At 37.6% G+C, this 22,707-nt stretch overlaps 1 protein-coding gene across 4 annotated transcripts in view; it reads left to right on the top strand.

The window, feature by feature from the left end:
- The window catches only part of MAGI3 (membrane associated guanylate kinase, WW and PDZ domain containing 3), a 272,676-nt gene that overhangs the window by 132,234 nt on the left and 117,735 nt on the right, over window positions 1-22,707 (top strand). For all 4 annotated transcript variants that reach the window (XM_032154954.2, XM_032154953.2, XM_032154951.2 and 1 more), the window contains exon 2: window positions 16,749-16,865. In XM_032154954.2, the coding sequence (XP_032010845.1) occupies window positions 16,749-16,865 (117 nt within the window). The remainder of the gene's footprint in view (window positions 1-16,748; window positions 16,866-22,707) is intronic.

Genomic DNA, 22,707 nt, shown 5'->3' with positions numbered 1-22,707 from the left:
GTCTCTTCTAAATTGTCACATCTGTTTCTTTAAAAATCCTGATCTCTAAGAATAATTTCCCCTCAGTGGCGCTTTTTGCCTACTGGTCCCTCTTTTAAATGCAATAGTATTCTTCAAGAGCAACAAAAGTGTACTTGGTTTTAATTTTGAATTTAAAATTTAACAAAGTATCTCGTGTTTACTGAGGTTAAGGTACTTGTGAATTATTTGTTAAGAGAGTTTGGAAATGTTAATTTTAAGTATGTGTATTGTAAATCTGTCTCATCATGTCAAAAACAAGGTAATAGAATCATATAATATATGAAGATGCATGTTATTGAAGAGCTACAAAGAATTGATGTTAGTGCTTACTTGAACTTACAACAGACTTTTTCCAACTGAATTGTGATTAATTTACATCTCTCTAGAAAGCAGTAACTTTTGACATCCATTCATTTTGACCATGAAAAATAAGATGGTGTGTGGATTGTACCTCTCCCCTGTATCTAGTGGTCTCGTTACCTGTGTGCCTTGTTTTTTCTCATGTGACACCTGTTTATTTTTTCATCACAGTAGCTAAATAACGTAGTATTAATATTTGCCTACAGCAGTTCTAAGTTATATGGTTTTCTTTTAGCTTTGGTCGTAGAGCTCCGGATTACTCCTTTCATCTCTCTCTGAAGAAAAAAATAAAAGAAAATGTGGTACATGTACACCATGGAATACTATGCAGCCATAAAATGAACAAAATCATGTCCGTTGCAGCAACTTCAGTGCAGCTGGAGGCCATTACATTAAATGAATTAACACAAGAACAGATAACCAAATCCACATTTTCATGTATAAATGGTATCTAAACATTGAGTACACATGGATAGAAAGAGGAGAGCAATAGACCCTGGGGTCTCGAGACCTTCAGGGTGGAGGGTGGGAGGAGAGTGAGAGTCAAAAAACTACTTATTGGGTAGTATGCTCACTGTCTGGGTGACAAGATAATTTGTATACCATACTCCAGCGTCACTCAATTTACCCACGTAACAAACCTGCACGTGTGTCCCCCGAACCTAAAGTAAAAGTTGAAAAATAAAGATAAAAAGATAGATGAAATTTAGCTGTATATCTATTAATTTAAAACCACCATTACCACCACAACTCAGAAAGACCTTGTTGCCAAGCGAACGGAATACAGATAACACATCGTGTCTTTCATCACAGAGTTTTCGTCTTAATCTCCCTTGATTTTGGACTGTTTAAATATCTTTCTTTTTTTTTTTTTTTTGGAATCAGATTCCCCGTCCCCATAGCTAAAGAATTTAAATTTGTCTTTATGATGCTGTTGTTTTTTCCTTTTCTTGGGACATGGTGAATATTAATATTCTCATTTCAAATGTAATTTCTTTTTAATTCTTGAGTTTTCTTCAACTGTGCTTCTTGTTTATTAAACATTTAGTTCATTCTCTTTTCTCCTGCAGAGACACCTATAATTTGAAGTTTGAATCACAGCACTTCCCCTGCACATCTGTGAGCATTCAGTCACTTCACATCTCAGCTAATTTCTTATGTTTAGTATGTTTCTTGACTCTGCCTCCTGTTTCACCAATACAATTTTCTGCTGCGTTGATTCTTCTAATACTGCTTCTACTGCCAGTATTAATTGGTTTGTGGCTAAATTTATCCTGTGCTGGTGTTAGTGCCCTCCAACTGTTGTGCTTTTCCGATAGTCCACATTGTTGCCAGAATGATCCATCTAAAACACAAGTCTGGCTATGTCCTGAATCCTGGTAAAATATTTAGTGACTTCACCACAGAGTAATGCTCTAATCCTTTAAGGTCATGAATTAGATCCTTCTTTCATCTGAGCCTCCTGCCTATCACTCTAGTCATATAATCCCTTGCGGCCTTGCCTTTCCTTCCATGCCATTCAGCATGCCCTTACTCCTGCCTGGAATGTCCACTGTGCTCCCTCTATCCATCCTCTCCATTCATTCTTCCAGTCTGTGTTGCCTGGCTTCCCCTACCAGTCACAATTATTTTCTCTTAGGTACATACTCCTGTGTACCTTGTACATGCTTCTTAACTGGCTTTTGTAGTTATTTGTTTAGACTGGTTTATGATACTGTAACACTGGGGTGGCCATTATGACATCAAAGACAGGTATTACTTTGTGATTTTTATATCCCCCATGCCTAGCATAGTGCTTGGTATTTTGTTTTATTACCCTTCTGTCCTCTTGGTTTTATTTATTTTAAGGGAGAAAGTAATGATCACCTCTATCATGTGATTTTTTTTCTTTTTTATGGGAAGTATTTTTATTGGAATCAGACTGTTTAATTGTTTTTCTCCTGTCCATGTTTTCTTGTACATAATTTACTAATCCCTAAGATGTTGTCTTACAGTAAATTGCCTTAAATCACCATATGGTATTCAATCACTGGGTCAGGGTAGAGAAACCCGTTCTGTAAGTGGCCTGCAAAAGGCTCAGTTAGTGTTCATTTCAGTAACCAAATTACAGACTTAGGTCAACCAGGACTGACTTCTCTAGCTTAATTGTTTGGTCTGAAGCCTGGGATGGTGCTCAGCTTTGACAGTGTGTTCCTAGTTATGCAGCTCTGAAATTTGAAAGCAAGCTGTACTCGGCCAGGGTGGTCTTCATCTCTTGTTTTTATTGTTTGCCTCAAAGATTATATTTGCCCTAATTCTTAAGCACTTAAAAGAATAGGGGAAAAAACAGAAGCTTTATAGATTTCTAAAAATTGGTATACTTTTGTTGTTCGCTTAAAAAAAAAACCTCAATAGAAAGTTATGAAGAGGAGGATAAAAATTCTTCATTGTCTTGCCACTGAGAAATAAGCACATGTTAGAATGGGTTTTGCATACACATATAAGAAATGTCTACCAATTTTGTAAATATTGTATACTAAATGCTATTCTGCACCTTCCTCTTTTTTTAACTCAACAATATATTTAAACATTATAAATCAGTAGCTGAAGATACATTCATTATTAATGGTGTACTCATCAGTTCCCTATAGTTGGACACATTTTTTTTTACATTTGTATTTGAATATTACCTTAGTAGATCTTTTTCTAAGAGGATATGCAAGTAAATATTAATAGATATTGCCATAATGCCTTTCAGAAAGGTTGTGCAACTGTATACCCTCATTAATAGTGCATGAAAATACTTATTACCGCACATCTCTTTCAAAGCTAGATTATTGTCAGTTACTCTCTGTGAGGTAAAGTCTTCCAATTTCCAGCCGTAAATTCAGATCTCTTCTCTGAATTCCACAGTTATATCCAACAACCTACTTGATAGTTCTACAAAGTGTCCATCTCACCAACATATCAAAACAACATGCCCCAAACCAACCTGATTTCCTGCCTCAATTCTGAAACCTGTTCTTCTCGTTTCTATTTTTCTTTAAATAGAACTTAAATTTACCTGGTTTCTCAAATGAGAAACCTGGAGTCATTATTATTTTTTGTCTCTCCCTCTCTCCCTGAATCTTCCTGTCAAATGTACCACCAAGGATTATGGCTTCTACCCACAATCCCATGTATAGCCAAATACAAGAAAAGCCTGTTCTTAAGCTGTCCACAATTACTAGAAGACATGTGTTTTTTAAAAAAAATATTTTGACTAGACAGTATGAATCTAACTGTTAGGGATATAATCAAATTTCTACTTCTAATATTTAATTTAATTATACATATATTTAAGCTCACAATTTGGAGATGCGGGGTTTGCCACTGTGTCATACAAAAATTTTGTTGGTGCTTTGTCAACACTGGAATGAGTCATCTAATACAGTTTTCCAGATCATCTCCTCCTCCCTTCCATCTAAGTTGTTCGATATAATGTATTTTTTGAGTCTGTGTATAATGCTGTCTTAGTTCCAAGTACAATTAGGGCAGAATTTTTCCCCCTACTTTTTCTGTTGGCATATATTCATGATCCTGTTACCTAAGCATGGACTGAATCGCTTTTTTCAAATGATCACTGAAATATTGCTTGATGGTGACATCTAACACACACAGCAGGGAGGTAATACGTCATGGAATAATTACTAAATCTTCTTACTTTGCTTACTTTTTTCTTTTTTTACCAGTCGTGTCAAATTATCTCTTGAAGCAATTGTTGTTGGTTCAAGCTAACATGCCTGTTCCAGACAGTACTTTGTGATTTTTCAGAACAAAATAATTTGTATGTCAGTCTGTAATCTGAAATACTGTAAGGTTCAAATATAAGATGATTTCCTCTTCTAAGGATAGTTTTTGGATATTGAAAAACTCTTCATATATATGGGTATGTACAGTGAATCTCAAATCCATCTCCTTTCTCCTTCACTACCACTGTAAATCAAAACCATCTGTTACCTGGACAGTGGCTCTCACTGTTTAATTGCATGCCCCATAGCTATTCTTGCCCCTGTGTACATTCTCCACACAAAGTTACTTTTTTAATATGCCAGTCTGATTTTCTTACTTCTTTACATAAATCGCATTAGTGCTATTTCTTGACTACCTTTTCAGTTTACCTTGGTACCGCTTGGCTCTTACCATTAGCACATGAAGTCTTCAACTTGATATGGATAGCAGATAGCCTCTATTTAGCTACTAAAATGCCTGCATTGGTAGTAGTGGGTAAGGAGGGAGCTAGAGCCGAGAGAACATTTTGGTAGCTTTATCTCCGTTTCTCTCAGAATTTTTGTCTTTTGCTCCTAGGCATTGGGAATTTTTGCCTTTCCCTTGTTGGGAGTAGGCATGGTGGCTTCATTTGGCTCCCTCTGCTTCAGGGTGAACTGATGGTGAATTAGAAGGTGCTCTGCTGCAGCTCATACACCTTTTGTCATGTACCATTCCACTCTCGAGTTACTGTCGTCTGCAGCTTTGAAGTAGGTTTGCCTACTGACATCACACCTCCCAGTTAAGAACCTTGTGCAGAAGAAAAATGGCCAATGAGTTTGGCCGGTGAGTTCCACCTTCAGTCCTGCCGTGCTTTCTGATAGCTCATGTAAACTGGGGATGTCAGTGGAGAACTTGCGGATATTTTCTACTCAGTTTGCAAAACGTGCTGTCCTTATGAGCTGGAGAGTTGCTTGTCAGCTTCTGGCATTCCCTCAGTGTAGTCCAAATTGTTTTGTATTTTCTGGAGTTGATAACTTTTTTAAGAGACAATACATTTTTTCTTTCATTTTTGATTATTTTTTCTCATTTTCTGTGTTGAAAAGAGGGCTTTTTGTAAAAGTGACTTACAATGTCATGTTGCCTAGAAGACTCTTCCAGTTCTTGAACAGACATTTTACATTTTGAAGGATCATTTTGAAAAATATTTTAAATGTGTTATTGATTAAAGAGAGATTAGAAATGGAAATTGGAAATACTTAAATTATTTTGTTTGTTGAATGTATGTTGACTCTCTCTGGACTCAGATTACTTTTGATGTGTAATAGAATTTTGGGGATCTTTAACCATTTACTGTAGAAAAGTTCTGAGGGTCAGTATATATTTTTAAAAGCTATCAGAGAAGACTATTAAATTGTTCCTTTCATATTGGTTAATTATATCAGCCTACTGCCTGAATCCAGAGGTTGAAATTGTTTACAATAATGAAGTCTCTTAAAATACACTATGAATTCTCTAATTATCATCTTTTTTGGGTCAATATTCCCTTTCAGCTATCTCTTTACTAGCTGTTGTTATGAAATATCAGTAACAGATCTTCCACCTCACGTCTTGGACATTCTGTTGAAGCACGGTAACTTTGATTTGTAAAGACTACTAAACCCAGTTATTCTGTTTTCAGTGAAAATGACAGTGCACAATAGATGGTTTTGTACCCTCCTGTCAAAAGGATGAAGCATATAATATGACTCAGTTATCGGTGTGCCAGCCAGGCATTGGTTATCTGGCATTACGACAGGTTTGCTAATGATTCCTGATGTGAGCGTCACAAAGAAAAAATTGTAAATAGCCTCAGGATAACACTTCTAAAATGCTGTTTTTCTTTACGTACTAAATGTTCATAATCCCATAAAAAGTTTAGAAAAGGACCCAATTTTGATTATTTATTTGTTTACTTTTTCTACTCTGTTCTGCTAGGAAGATCCCATCTTACTTTGCCCTTCCTGATATATGACCTTTTAAGGGGAGGTTGTGGTGATTTTGTTGTGTCTTGTCTAGAATGATGATTTCCATCTTATTTTTCAAACATAGGTTTTAGTTCTTTAGTTTATCCGTTGACTGAGAGTTTCAGTTAAAAGAGAAATGATTGTAATTTATCCTAGGAATGGTGAAAATAATATTTATTTTGAAGACAGCTGACCAAAGAAAAGCCTACACAAATAGTCTCAGCTTTCATGTAGAACTTAGAAGTTTTTTGTCGTAATGGTCCACTATGTTAGGCCTCCTTTTCCATTAATGACTTTTAATTTTTCAAAATTTGGTTTCTAGTTTGTAAAACTTTTTTTTCATTATAGTAACATATTTTCACTGCAAAAGATTTGAAAAACAAAAACTATGAAGAAAAATGTTTTTAAAGAAAAAAAGTTTATTTAAGGCTGGATGTGGTGCCTCACTCCTGTAATCCCAGCACTTTGGGAGGCCAGGGCGGGTGGATCATGAGTTCAAGAGATCGAGACCATCCTGGCCAACATGGTGAAACCCCATCTCTACTAAAAATACAAAAATTAGCTGGACATGGTGGTGTGCGTCTGTAGTCCCAGCTGCTCAGGAGGCTGAGGCAGGAGAATTGCTGGAACCCGGGAGGTGGAGGTTGCAGTGAGCTGAGACTGCACCACTGCACTCCAGCCTGGCGACAGAGTGAGACTCCATCTCAAAAAAAAAAAAAAAAAAGTAAAAAGTTTATTTAAAATGCTTTTCAAAATCACAAGGTAATTACATCCTTTGATAATACCTTAAGTACTGTTAAGTATTTAAGTATGAGTTTGTTTTATGTGTGTCACTTACATTTTTTATTTGCATATCTTCAATTATGTTTAATTTGGATTCATACCAAATATTTTATTTTGTAACTTGCTTTGTTTCATTTAAAATATATCATGAGCATTGGACTGCATTGTCATGTATTGAAGCATTACTTTTTTTTTTTTTTTTTTTGAGATAGGATCTCATTCTATTCCCCATGCTGGAGTGCAGTGGTGCGATCATGGCTCACTGTAGCTTCGACCTCTCTGGCTTAGGTGATCCTCCCTCTTCAGCCTCCCAGGTAGCTGAAACTATAGGTGTGCACCACGACGCCCAGCTAATTTTTTGTATTTTTTAAATAGAGACAGCATTTTACCCATCTCTACAAAAAATAGAGATGGTCTCGAACTCCTGGGCTCAAGCGATCCACCCATCTCAGCTTCTCAAAGTGCTGGAATTACAGGTATGAGCCACCACACCTGGCCAAAACATTACTTTTAATGATGTTGCTTAGTGAAAGAGTTTGTGTGTCTTGGAAGGCTACAGTAAAAGTATTTTTCTAATATGAATTAATTGGAAACACTATCAGTATAATGATCACATTATTTAAAATGTCATTTTTGCATGTTTAAGACAAGTGTTTATTCAACACTATGCTAGGTATTTTGGAGGATACAGAGACACACAAAACATAGTTTCTGACTTCACACATGCTTAAGATCCAGTGAGGGAAGCAGACACGTACCCACTGTTCTGTGGCAAGAACCAATGGGGAGGAGAGATGAAAAGAGGACCTTCTTAGTGTGGACTCCAGAGTTTTGCCCACGTCTTGTTTTCAGAGCAGGTGGACAAGTGGTCAATGTGCAGATCTTTTGCTTTAACCTTATTTATGTGTACACAGCACTGTAGAGCACTAGCTAGAGTAGACACAAAGCTGAAACCAGTAGATAAAACAATTGGATGTGGAGGTTAGAAGGGTAGAGCTGGGTGTTGACAGACTGGTGTAGTTGCCTCAGAAGTGAGAATATAGATATAGATGCAATAGCATTTTCCTCTGGGGCACCACTTCTTTTTCTTTCCATCTCAGATCCCTGGCCATGCGTCTGAGAGTTTTTTAGAGAAATGATTGCTATTTGTAAATACATCATACACAGAAACACTTGCTTTTTTAAGCAAATAAAAAATCATAAAAACAAAAAAATGTCCACAGCATGATGGGTTTTAGTTATACATAATTTGAATATAAGGGAGCAGTTTTGATGCTGCATTAATATGGAGTTCTACATGTGATAAACAGTGTTAGACTTTTAGGAATATATATTTTTAGTTTGGTAGAGCTTGTGGATTTTCCAGATGTACAGGCTACTTAAGCCAAAGAGTTCTTTCTTTAGCTATGATTATAATTCTTCTGATTATAATTGCATTAAAAATAATAAAGGAAGGATGAAGAGGCGGAATGTAAGAAATAAGAAAGGAGGGGAGTGAGAAAAGAAAACCTTTCTGGGCATGTGTAAGGTAACCAGCAGGCTTGACCTTCAAATGCCAGTGATATGTAGGACCCAGGGCAACAGATGAAATCTGACCAATATAGTTGTGATGGCCCTTTCCAGGAACCTATGGAAAGTGGACACTCCCATTTTAACGTTTACTATTGCCATAATTCGTGATATAGACGAAGAATGTGACCTTTGTTAGCAGGAGCCTTTCTTGTGACTGCTGAGGTGGTGGCTCTGTTATGTAGAAGATAATAACATTGCTTCATTGCTTTAGTCTGTTTCTTCAAACTGTAACTTGAAAAACTGACTAGTTTTAAAAATGGAAATGGCTCAGGAGACTCCAGAATATTTAATGCTTTTCACACTTGGGACTGGAGAGGAATTTAGTTATATAAATTATTTTAAAAATTCATTAAGTTCCTGCTTGCCTGTAATGAGAGTGGCATACTTAGAGAAATGTGTAGATACAAACCTTCTGAGTTTAAAACCTTGGATATATTCTTTTAAGTAGAAGACAGACTAGAAATAATGAGAAAGCATTTGAACACCGATGTGGAATATAGAGGTGACCAGAAAGAATATGTTGATAGTTGTTAGCTTATGGGAATTGCAAAGGGTTTTAGTGTCAGACCTGAGTTAGTGGATGTTCTTTTAAATTATTGTTACAAGGTTCTGCGTAACCTACTGGTCTATGGACCTCTTATCTCAGATTGTGTGGACTCTTCCTCACTTTCTGAGAGCCAGCAACACTGGATTTCTCTCAGTTCCTCTAACCACTATGTTCTTCCCCAGCTCAAGTAAGTGCTGTCGCATGTCTTGTTTCCTCTACCAACATTTCCCCCACTGCCCTTTTTGCCTTGCTGGCTCCTATTTATCTTTCAGGTTTCAGCTACAATGGCACTTAGTGAAGTCTTCCCATAACCCCCAGATTTAGGATCTAAGTTGTAAATTCCCACAATACTCTGTACAGTAGTCCCCCCCAATTCTTGGGGGATATGTCCTAAGACCCCCAGTGGACGCCGGACACCATGAATTGTACCAGATCCTATACATACTATGTTTTTTGATCTAATAACCCAGACAGCTACTAAGATAGCTACTGAGTAACTAATGTGTGGGTAGCATGTATGGCATGGATATAGGGATGATACAGCAGGACAAACGGATGACTCACATCCCAGGCGGGATGGAACAGGACGGTATGGGAGTTCATTGCAGCACTCAGAATGGCGTGCAATCTAAAACTCATAATTGTTTATGTCTGGAATTTTCCATTTAATACTTTCAGACCAAGGCTGACTGTGGGTAACTGAAACCGTGGAAAACAAAACGTCAGATAAAGAGGAACTCCTGTACTTCTCTTTTATGTTTCCACGTTTGAAATTTCCTCTTCAATGTTTATCTTCCCTGCAAGACTTTAAGTTCCCTTTGGGCTCACTCTCATTCACTGCGTTTAGCCCTAAGTACCTACTCCTCAGAACTCAAAAATGACTAGACTGTGTCATGGAAAAGTAGGCTCTTATGAAACAGGAAACCTGTACTCTATAAGCTTATGCAAAAGAAGAAATTCATCAAAAGGGACCGTGTCTCTTACACACACACATACATACGCATGTGCACACACACACATACACACACAGAGAGAGAAAGAGGGAGGGAGAGAGAGAAAGAAACAGGGATATTCGAGGACAGCGCTTACAGTGTTTACAGTGTAGGCTCTGAAGACAGATTGACTGTGTTCACATCCCAGGTCTGTCACTTACTAGCATTGTAACCTTGGCCAAGTTACTTAACTTCTCAATACTTTAGCTTCTTACCTATAAAATGGGAATAATAATAACACCTACTTCAAAGGTTATCATGAGGAGTGAGTTAAAACATATAGCATATACTATAATAAATATAATTAATATGTATATAATGATGATAATAATTCTAAAATAACAGCCCTAGTCATCAGCGTTTCCATTTCTTGTTCTTGTCTCATTCCTATGCCTCTTCCACAAAAAGAAGGGTTTTTGGCTTTTCGTGCTGTAGACTTGTTATACCCAATGGTGCCAGAAGAAATAGATTCAAATGGTTTGTTTAGCCTTATTTTATATTTCAGTCCAGATACCATTTTGTGAATATGTTTTAAAATGTTAACAAATAAAGAACAGAATTTGATGAATTGACATATAAACTATAATTAAAACCTACTTTAAAGACTCATAGAGCTTCCTGCTTTAATGAAGAATTGAAGAAATTGGTGAAGAATTTATTTTAGTGTTTTGACAGAGCCAAAATAAAATCAGTTTCATTGTTGAAGAAACACAGTTTAAGATAAAGTTGTAGATAGACTATTAAAGAGTGCTGTATCAGTTAAGTGAGTACTGTCTTCTAAAATTTCATGTATTCAAGGATGGAGAGGGTCAAATGAATAGTTAAAAATACAAATTAAGGCCAGGCACGGTGGCTCATGTCTGTAATCCCAGCCAGCACTTTGGGAGGCTGAGGCAGGCGGATCACTTGAGCTCAGGAGTTTGACACCAGTCTGGGCAACATGACAAAACCCTATCTCTACCAAAAATACAAAAATTAACCTGGCCTGGTGGTGTGTGCCTGTGGTTCCAGCTACTTGGGAGACTGAGGTGGGAGGATTGCTGGAGCCCCCGAGGCGTAGGTTGCAGTGAGCCGAGATCGCACCTCTGCATTCCAGCCTGGTTGACAGAGTGAGACCCCATCTTAAAAAAAAAAAAAAATTAAGCTGATTCACTTATTCTGTTTTCTAGATACACACTAAATCTATAAAAACTAAACTAAATCAATAAAAATAAACCATGGCCTTGGCCTTTAGATAGCTGACAGTTTAACAATGTATATGATATTTTTGAACAGCTTTTGTGCCATAGAATGAATGTTTTACTATGAAATGTATAGATACTGATTATCTAGAAAAGCATTGTAAATGCTTTTATTTTTACAAAGAAGTAGACAGTTTTATTTGTTTATTTTTTTTTTAGGGATCCCCTTCCTTGAGCCAGGGAGCCAGTCCTGGCATTAGACTAATCTCACCACTTTCATGGAGCCTTCCCTTACTGCTATAGATCTCATGAGGTAGAAGAAGTAATAAGATGGACTGCTATTCTGAGTCTTGGTCTAATGGAAAAGGACTAGTCTGTAACATTGGTTGTGTGTCGATGTGGTTGTATTGAACAGTTTATTGGGAAAGTCACCAAGCTGTCTTACAGACATCACTGTAAAGAAGAGAACTGAAACATGGTTATGCCCATCCTTTGCCTTTAAGGAAAACAGATATTTGCAAGATTATAGCATCTATGGCTGTGATTTGAAGGCTAGAGAGTTCTAAAAGAAAAATTATTAGAATAAATTCTTATGGGTGTACAAAATGCCCTGAACAGCTCAGGTTTCTTAAAGGATGTGCATGATTAGTAGATGAAAGGAGCACACAGTCATCACACAGTTATACAGTGCTAAGACTTTAAGAAATAGACATTTAAGAATTTTCTTTTCAAAGGCCAAAATTTAAAAGGAGCTAAGATGCCTCAGAATGCACAAAGAGCTTTTAAGGTTGTGTTTGGAGAAGAGCAACAAGAGGGAAGAGATAGTTCACTGTCTGAAGAAGATATTCTTAATGTCTGTTTACAGGTAAAAATCAGACCTATACAATTCTTACTTTGCTTCTATAATCCTGCAATAGCAGAAATCCTTTTCCTATAGTAAAAGGTAAAACAAACAACCTGAAACAGAGGAAATTAAACAAACAAACAAAAAATATGAGAAGATGGAATATCATTCACTTTAAATGAATTTAAATTTTCAAGACTCAAATGTATTGCCTCCCAGGAGTTGACAGGACTCAGGTATAATCTTAGGGTTATTGTCAGTATTTTTTTTTTTTTTTAACAAAATCACTGAGAATATGGGGTAAATACTTGGAGACAAGAGAGAGACAAATGTCCCAGTTTCCAAAAAGGAATAAAGTATATTGCAAAAACCCAAGACCAATTCCCTACTTTAAACTGTGGTAAAATTTGAAGAGATTGTAAAAAAATGAAATATTGTCTTTAGAAGAGAATGGGATGATCATCATGAATCAGTATGAATTTATAAGAATAAGACATGCCAAACTGACCTCATTTTTTTTGTTTGCTTTATTTTGAGTTTTATAATTGCTATTGGATTAGAGAATAGTAAAGACATGTTGTATCTTGACTTTAGCCAAGTGGTTGACAGTGTTTCCTTAACTATCCTTGTGGAAACATGATGAAATTAGATTGTAATTAGATTGATTTACAGCTGCTTGCCTGCCATCCCCATGCCAGCATGCCCAGGGTTTAGTTAAATAATAGTTACTTTATATACTGGTTCCTCACAGAGAACTGGTGGTGAACATTAATTTGCATATATTCAGAAAGTATGGATTTGTAGTTACGAGTTTTTTTAAGGATTTGTATGTTGAAACTTGAGTACCTGAATTTATTCATATGATTGAGGTTTCTGTTAGGGACCTTTTTCCAACCAAGCTGTATTTGTAAGATATATAAATCTGTTTTTAATTTACATAGGTAACCTTGACTTATAAATTACTTAGAAGTCAAGGCGTAATATTAGCATTTAGAGCAAAGTCTGACTATGTTAAGAATGCTAACGTTATGAAGAATCTTTTCTTTGTTCAGTAACAACTATATTAAGCTCACTTGGATGTTTTTCATACATTTGAAATGTCATTCCTGTGAACTATCCCTAAACAAAAGGCAGATGTTCATATACAACTTGATAATACAGATACATTCAGCAGTATCTTTCTGAGTTAACGTGTCTGTTGGCCTTCTGGTAATCCCACAGTCAGCTGCCTGTTCAAGATATTTACATATTTTTTAAAAAAATACAAATTCCCTGGAATCATATCAGAGAGAGAACCATATATTTTGTCCCCTTAGGAAGTTCTTTTGGCAGTCCATGATGACTGCTACATCCAATATATATTTTAATTAATTGTTACTTTTAGAGGATGCAAGCCCGTGGTTAACTTATTTAACTTTCATTATTGATATTTCTTTGATGCTTGTAATATTTTGTCTCTAGCCTCAAAAAAGTGTGATGACTTTTTTGAATACTTGCAGATGTTTACATAAAATATCACAATTATTTATTTATTTGTTTCTTTTTGAGACAGAGTCTCACTCTGTTGCCCAGGCTGAAGTGCAGCGGCACGATCTTTTCTCACTGCGACCTCTGCCTCCCAGGTTCAAGCAATTCTCCTGCCTCAGCCTCTGGAGTAGCTCGGATTATAGGCACTCACCACCACACCCTGCTAATTTTTGTATTTTTAGTAGAGATGGGGTTTAATCATGTTGGCTAGGCTGGTCTCGATCTCCTGACCTCAAGTAATCCATCTGCTTCGGCCTCCCAAAGTGCTGGGATTACAGGCATGAGCCACCGCACCCAGCCAAAATATCACACTTACAAAATTGTCCCTCACACTTTTCTTTGCAACTTGGTGTTACATCTTGGTGTTACATCCAGAATCCCAGTAGAAATGAAGGGTGAGAAACAGAGTGCAATTCCAGCCTTGGCCTCTCAGTCTTAAGATCTTGTAGGCCCTTAAAACAAGAATTAAGGCCACGCGCGGTGGCTCATGCCTGTAATCCTAGCACTTTGGGAGGCCGAGGTGGGCGGATCACGAGGTCAGGAGATCGAGACCAACCTGGCTAATATAGTGAAGCCCCGTCTCTACTAAAAAATACAAAAAATTAGCCAGGCATGGTGGCGGGCGCCTGTAGTCCCAGCTACTCAGGAGGCTGAGGCAGGAGAATGGCGTGAACCCAGGAGGTGGAGCTTGCAGTGTGCCAGGATTGCGCCACTGCACTCCAGCCTGGGTGACAGAGTGAGACTCCATCTAAAAAAAAAAAAAAAAAAAAAAAAAAAAGCAAGAATTGTGTTGTTTCAATTATTTTGCCTTAAGAGACCCATTATGCTGTGTTTATGATTTTACTGTGGCTTTGTCCTTAATTATATCTAATTTAATGGTTGTTATTTTATAGATTAAAATGCAGTCTGAGTTTTTAGCATTTTATAGTTATCTTTGTAAGTTATACCATATCTGACAGTAAAGCTTCAAATTTAAAATAAAAGGAAATTGTGAGTTAATAAAACAAAGTATTGAGTCAGATTGTCTTTTTAAATTATTCATGTATTATCTTTTATCCAAATTAAGTCTTTTTCTGAAAATATGTTGTATAGCAGATTTTTAGATGTCGGAGCCTACATTATGTTATTTTTAAGTGGGGGGAAAAACAGTGATGCATTCTCTGTCCATTCAAAAACCCTAACCAAACTTCCCCAAATATCACAAAACACTTTTAGACAACTATATAGCAATTTACCAAAACTTTTGTATAACATTTACAAAACATTTGAGACATCTCTTACCTGATTTTAAAAATACTTAGTGAATTCATTATTTGGTATATTTTTGTTCAATAAGCAATGAGACTATACAGTATTGATTATAAATTAGCATTTTATTCTATGCAGTGATGAATAGTATACTGTATTATTCTGTATTATAAATTTAAAAAATGAAATAATATTATTTTTATCTAAATAAGGCTTGGGTTAGTGGGATCCCTAAATGCTTAATAGAAACAACCTCTGGGACCAGAGATTCTTCTGTGTTCATCCTGGTAAATATCTTTCAGGTTTATTAAAATCACAGAGGCTCCCCCTTGCCTCAGCATCTATTTTTGGCAAGACAAAAGAAGGACTTTTTCCGGTTTGTGTTTATTAGTTTAGGGTCTGAATATGTTTGCTGAACTTTTGACACACACTGATTTCCTGCTTATATTAACACCGTCTTGCATAGGTTATGTTAATTTATACATATGAGAAGAGCAAAAGAGGGAATTAGAAATGTAATATTGTGGAATTATAGTTTAAAAAATTAGCTGATCTATAGTATTTGGTTTATCTAAACTTGTCATAAGTGCGTTGCTCTAAATAAAAGAGTATACTTTAATCAACTGTTCTTATTCAGTAAAATAATCTATTTTGCCTTAGCATTGATTTTTTCTAATTATCTGAAGCCTTGTCTAATGAACAATGGTTTGGACTGCTTGGGGTTTCATTTTAAGTTCAACCCTTACTATAAATTCATTGCTATCATATTTCTGCAATCCTGTTTTTTCTGCTTAATATTTCTTTGAGAGCCCTTATATCTCTCTGTTTATTTCTCATTTTCCCCACAAATAATAGAAAATTTTTGACTTTCTTAATTATTCACATTGTATCTAGGAGTCAAGCAAGTGGACAGAAAATGCCTGTTCAATCTAGTGATAGGTGGAAGACCCTAACGTAGGGCCAGTTTGGCCTTTTTGAAGATCAGAAAGATGGCCAAGAATAGATGGAGCAGTGTTTGACAGTGGGAAGAGTGACCAAATTAGGATCAGAGATGGCTGGAGCCAGAGCATGTAGGGCCTTCTAGTCCCTGTTCAGGATTTTAGATTTTGTTGCAAGTACAAGATATCTTGGGGGACCCTAAACAGAGTAGTAATTATCAGATTTATGTTTTAAATCTCACTCTGGCTTCTAAGTGGTGGGCGGCAGGAAGGAGACAAGAATAGATGCCGATTAGAAGGCTGGGACAGAATTCCAGATGAGGAATCAGTGGTGGCTTAGATTAGGGTGGTGGCAAAGGAAATGAAGAAAGGTCAAATATGTCTTGGAAGTAGAACTGACAAAAGTTGCTAATGGGTTGGATCTGGATGGGTAGAAGTGAAAAGGAGAAATCAAGAATGACTTCTAGATTTCGAGATTGTTTTGCAAGTTGATGGTGCCTTCTACAATAGGGAAAATGTTGGGGAGGAAACATTGGGGGCAGATGGAATTAAAAGTTCTGTTTTGGCTATCTGAAACTTGAGGTGTTTATTTGACTTCCAAATGTATCTGCAGTATATATGCATCAGTTTGATGAGTTCAGAGCTTGGCAGAGGTAGATCAAGGATGGATACATGATATGAATGTGGAAGTTATCATTATATAGATAGTATTTAAAGCCATGGGACTAAATGAAATTGCTCTGAATATTTTTGTCACCTTCTCTGACCTGTACCTTCTCCCTCCCTTACCATGTAAAATTATTCCTACATTATATTGCAGGTACATATTTTAATTATAGTACCTATAAATAATTTGGTGTTATTTTCTTTTTAGTAAAATTCTCTGATTTCTTTATCCTGTTTATAGCTAACTGGTTTAAGAGTATTCAGTTACTAGCTTCTATATTTAAGTGAATGTCTAAAAATTATGCATTTATTTTCTGTTTTTTTGTCTTTGCTCCAGGCAAAGTCATTAATAAAGATTTGCGGCATTACCTAAGTCTTCAGTTTCAAAAAGGATCAATTGACCACAAACTGCAGCAAGTGATCAGAGATAATCTCTACTTGAGAACCATTCCATGTAAGTATGTGATGGAATAAAAGAACTGAAGCAGAAATGTCCTTTCTTAACTAATTAAACATCTACAGATAGTTTGATGGAGTATTTCACATGAAATTGTGAAGACTAAGTTGGGAACAAGAATGAAACAAAAATTGGATAAGAAGAAAAATTTTCAAAGAACTTCAGAGGTTTTGTTTTTAAAAGTAGAAAAATGGAAAAACTGGGCCAGGTGCAGTGGTTCACACCTATAATCCCAGCACTTTGGGAGGCTGAGGTGGGTGAACATGAGGTCAGGAGTTCGAGACCAGCCTGGCCAACATGGTGAAACCTCGTCTCTACTAAAAATACAAAGATTAGCTGGGCGTGGTGGCACACCCCTGTAATCCCAGCTACTGGGGAGGCTTAAGCAGGAGAATCGCTTGAACCCAGGAAGAGGAGGTTGCAGTGAGCCGAGGTCATGCTACTGCACTCCAGCCTGGGTGACAGAGCGAGACTCTGTCAAAAAAAAAAAAAAAAAAGGCCAGACGCAGTGGCTCACGCCTGTAATCCCAGCACTTTGGGAGGCCGAGGCGGGCAGATCACGAGGTCAGGAGATCGAGACCATCTTGGCTAACATGGTGAAACTCCATCTCTACTAAAAATACAAAAAAAAATTAGCCGGGCGCGGTGGCAGGCGCCTATAATCCCAGCTACTCAGGAGGCTGAGGCAGGAGAATGGCAGGAACCCAGGAGGCAGAGCTTGCAGTGAGCTGAGATAGCGCCACTGCAGTCTGGCCTGGGTGAAAGAGCGAGATTACGTCTCAAAAAAAAAAAAAAAAAAAAAAGTAGAAAGTAGAAAAACTGGAAGATTCTATATTTTGACTTTTAAAAAGTGAAGACTAGAATTTAAGATTATATAATCCCAGCACTTTGGGAGGCTGCAGTGGGAAGATTAACTGAGGTCAGGAGTTTGAGACTAGCCTGGCCAACATGGTGAAACCCCATCTCTACTAGAAATACAAAAATTAGCCAAGCATGCCTGTAGTCCCAGCTACTTGGGAGGCTGTGGCAGGAGAATTGCTTGAACCTGGGAAGTGGAGGTTGCAGTGAGCCGAGATCGTGCCACTGCACTCCAGCCTGGTGACAGAGCGAGACTCTGTCTCAAACAAACAAAAAAATAGACAACAAAATGGAAACATTGTGTAACAAAATATTCAAAATGTCCAGCATCTAATATAAAATTACTAGACCTGCAAAAAGCAGGAAACTGTGACCCATAATCAAAAGAAAAGTCAGCTGATAGAAAAAAGAAACAGAAATGACACATGATGGCATTACTATACCAGGAGTTTTAGTTATTAGAAATATGCTCAAGGATTTAAAGAACAGTATCAACATAATGAAGAGAAAAATTATATATAAATGTTCATGTGTGTGTGTGTGTGTGTGTGTGTGTATATATACATATATATATATATATGAATGAAGTGGAACCTTAAAAATTCACTGAATGGACTCAACAGGAGATTCAAAACTGGAGAAGAAAAGATCAGTGAACCTGAACACATAGCAATATAAACTAATGAAACTGAAGCACAGAGAAGAAAATGACTGAAAAAGTGAACTTTTTTTTTTTTTTTTGAGCAACCAGATGACAATGGGGAGAGGAGAGATTTCTACTTCTGCGATGAAGTACCAGCACCATAACTAGTACTAGATTTACCCTCTTGTAATAAAGAACTAGAAATTGGATGAGGAATATGTAACAGCTGTTTTCAGACATTGAAATACAGGCAGAACAGGACTATGATGCATTTATATTTACCCATGGCAAACTATCAAGCCAAAGTGGAGGAAGGAGAAAAAAAAGAAATAGTGACTGAAATTTTTCCAAATTTCATGAAAATAATAAGCACACAGATCTAAGAAGCTCAATAGATCCCAAGCAGAAGAAACATGAAGAAAACCATATCAAAGGACATCATAATTAGATTATAAAAAACCATTGATAAAAAGAAAATGATGCTGGGCATGCTAGCATGTGCCTGTAATCTCAACTCAGCAGGAAGCTGAGGTGGGAGGATCACTTGAGCCCAGGAGTTCAAATCCAGCCTGGGCACCATAGTGAGACCCCATCTCTAAATAAAGTGAAATCAAATAAAAATTTTTGAAAAAGAAAATGCAAAATACAGAAAAAAAAGATAAATTACATGCAAGGGAACAAAGAATGACTGCAGTACCCCAGTATCCACAGAAACAGTATAAGCCAGTCCATCAAATAACATCTTTAACATGCTGCAAGGAAAAAAAAATGCCAACCTGGATTTCTATGTACAACAAAAATATCCTTCAAAAATGAAAGAGAAATAAAGAATTTTCAGACAAAAAAAAGATGAAAGAAGTTTTCAGCAGCAGATGTACACTGTAAGAAATATTAAAGATTGGACAAAATGCGCAGACAACAAACAAAATGAAATGTTAAAGGAAATTCTTCAGGTAGAAGGGAAATGATACCAGAGCAATAGAACTGAAAGGAAAATAGACAACTTTATAATTACAGTTCAAGATTTCAACATCCCCTTTTAGTAATTAATTTTAAAATTAAGCAAAAAATCAGTAAGGTAATAGAAAACATGAACAGCATTTTCAACCAGCTTAGCCTAGTTACTATTTATTAGAAGATGCCACCCAACAGCAGCAGAATACACATGCTTTTCTAGTGCAGATGATACATTTACAAATATAGACCATATTCTGCACCACAAAACAAGAACTGATAAATTTAAGAGGATTTAGACTTAAATCATATAAAACATGTTATCTGGCCATCATGAAATTAAATTAGAAATTATTAACGATGGTGGGAGGATTGCTTGAGGCTAGGAGTTTGAGACCAGCCTGGGCAACATACCAGGACCCCGTCTCTACAAAAAAAATTTGTTTTAATGAGGCAGACAAGGTGGCACATACCTGTAGTCCTAGCTACTCGAGAGGCTGAGGCAGGAGGATCCCTTGAGCCCAGGAGTTTGAGGCTATAGGGAGCTATAATCATGTCAGGAGTGAGACCCTGTCTCTTAAAAAAAAAATAGAGAAAAAGAAATTACTAACAGAAAGATATTCAGAAATTAATAATAGCACACTTCTAAATAAACTGTGAGTTGAATAAATCACAAAGGAGATTACAAAATATTACACATATCAACCAACAAATTGAAACGTATCAAACACAATATATGAAAATTTGTAGGTTGTAGCTAGAGTAGTATTTAAATGGAAATTTACAGTATTAAATACTTATATTAAAAAATAATGAAGATTTCAAATTAGTGATCTAAACTTCTACCTTAAGAATCTTAAAAAGAAGGAGGAAAATACTTATTTTAAGTAGAAGGAAGAAAATAATAAAGAGTAGAAACCAGTGCAATAGAAAATAGAAAAAAATCAATGAAACCCAAAGCTCATTCTTTGAGATCAATAAAGGTGATAAACCTCTAGCTAGACTGCTTAGGAAGAAATTAAGCACAAATTAATGCTATCCGGAGGCTGGGTGTATTGGCTCATGCCTGTAATCCCAGTGCTTTGGGAGGCTGAGGCAGGAGGATTGCTTGAGTCCAGGAGTTTGAGACAAGCCTGGGCAAATAGTGAGACTCTGTCACTACAAAAGAAAACAATATCAGGAATGAGAGAGGTGACTTCACTGAAAATCCTATAGATGTTAAGTGTGTAAAAGTGTATGATAAAGAATTTTTTTTTTGAGACATAGCCTCACTCTGTCACCCAGGTCCTGGAATTCATTGATGTGATTATAGCTCAACTTCCATTTCTTCCATCTCCTGGGCTCAAGTTATCCTCTTGCCTCAACCTCCTCAGTTACTGGAACTACAGGTGTGTGCCACCATGTGCAGTTAATTTTTTTATTTTTATTTTTATTAGAGACGAGGTCTTGGCTGTGTTACCCAGGCTGGTCTCAAACTCTTGAGCTCAAGCGATCCTCTGGCCTTGGTCTCCCAAAGTGTTGGAATTACGGACGTGAGACCCCACACCCGACCTAATAAGGAATATTCTGAATAACTTTATGCCAATAAACTCAACAACTTAGATGAAATGGACAAATTCTTTAGAAGACAAAAACTACCAATGCTCACTCATGAAGAAATAGGTGAGCTGAAAAATCCTCTATCTATTAAAGAAATTGAATTTTAGTTTTTAACTTTCCTGTAAAGAAAACTTTAGGGGAGAGGGGTAGGCACCATCTCTGCTGTTTGGTCGACTCAGCCATTCCAGCATGCGGGCTTTGGAGAGTCCAAAAGTTCCAGACAAGGGAGGGTCCCCCCAGCAGCACAACACAGTGGCTTTGCCAGATCATGACCAGACTGCTGCTTTAAGCAGCCTGGATCACTTCCTCCTCACTGGGCAGGACCTCCCAGCTGGGCCTTCCCGCCGTGCCCACTGGCACATACTATGGACAGAGCTCTGATCTCTCCCTGGGATGGAGTGCCCCGGGGAGGGGAGGGCTGCCACCTGGGTTGGATGGATGACTCAACCATTCCAGCCTGCAGGCTTTGGAGAGTCCAAGCTGACGGGGAGAAGCGGTTCTCCACCAAGACACAGCTGTTTTGTGGAGGCGTGGCCAGACTGTTTCTTTAAGCGGACTCCAATCCACTCCTCATCTCAGCTGATCCTCCCAGCTGGCTCTTCCCAGCCTGGGCCTCCAGCCACCACCCATGTTCTATGGAACTGACAGAGCTCCAATTTCTCCCTGGGACAGAGTGCCTGAGGGGTGGGCAAGCCTTCACCTTGGCCGTTTGGGCTCGTCAATGGGTCCATCCTGTAGGCCTTGGAGAGCCCAGACCAATAGGGGGCTGAAGGGATGCCCAACACCACACAACTCCTTTACCAAAAAGCAGCCACACTGATGCCATTCATCCCGACTGGGTGAGACCTCCTAACTGGAGTATCCAGCCACCTCCTACAGGTACGTTCAGGCTGGCAGTAGGTCAGTACCCACCTGGGACAGAGCTTCCAGAGGAAGCAGCAAGCTGCCATCTTTGCTGTTTTGCAGCTTTCACTGGCGATACCTCCAGGTACAGGAAGAACCAAGGCAACTAGGGTCTGGAGCAGACCCCCAGCACACTGCAGCAGCCCTGCAGAAGAGTGACCAGACTGTTAAAAACAAACAAACAGAAAACAACAACAAAGAAAAACCACAAAAACCCCATCCAAAGATCAGCAACCTCAAAGATCAAAGGTACATAAGCCCACAATGATGAGAAAGAATCAATGCAAAAAAAGCTGAAAACTCAAAAAGTTAGAGTGCCCCGTCTCGTCCAAATGACCACAACACTTCTCCAGCAAGGTCTCAGAACCAGGCTAAGGCTGAGATGGCTGAAATGACAGAAGTAGGCTTTAGAAGATGGGTAATAATGAATTTCATTGAGCTAAAGGAGCACATTGTAACCCAATGCAAAGAAGCTAAGAATCATCATAGAACAGTACAGGAGCTGACAGCCAAAGCTATTTTAGAGAGGAACATAACCCCCTGTTATAGCTGAAAACACACTACAAGAACTTCACAATGCAATCACAAGTATTAATAGCAGAATAAACCAAGCAGGGAAAAGAATCTAAGAGCTGGAAGACTGGCTTTCTGAATTAAGACAGGCAGACAAGAATAAAGAAAAAAGAATGAAAATGAATGAACAAAACCTCTGAGAAATAGGGAATTATATAAAGAGACCAAATCTATGACTGATGGGGGTACCTGAAAATGATGGGGAGAATGGAACCAAGTTGGAAAACATACTTCAGAATATCATCAAGGAGAACTTCCCCAACCTAGCAAGACAGGCCAAGCCAACGTTCAAATTCAGGAAATGCAGAG

This window comes from Hylobates moloch, unplaced genomic scaffold, assembly GCF_009828535.3.
Source record: "Hylobates moloch isolate HMO894 unplaced genomic scaffold, HMol_V3 SCAFFOLD_5, whole genome shotgun sequence".
NCBI classification, from domain to species: domain Eukaryota; kingdom Metazoa; phylum Chordata; class Mammalia; order Primates; family Hylobatidae; genus Hylobates; species Hylobates moloch.
Note: the sequence above shows the minus strand (reverse complement) of the source record. Positions and strands in the feature narration are given on the sequence as shown.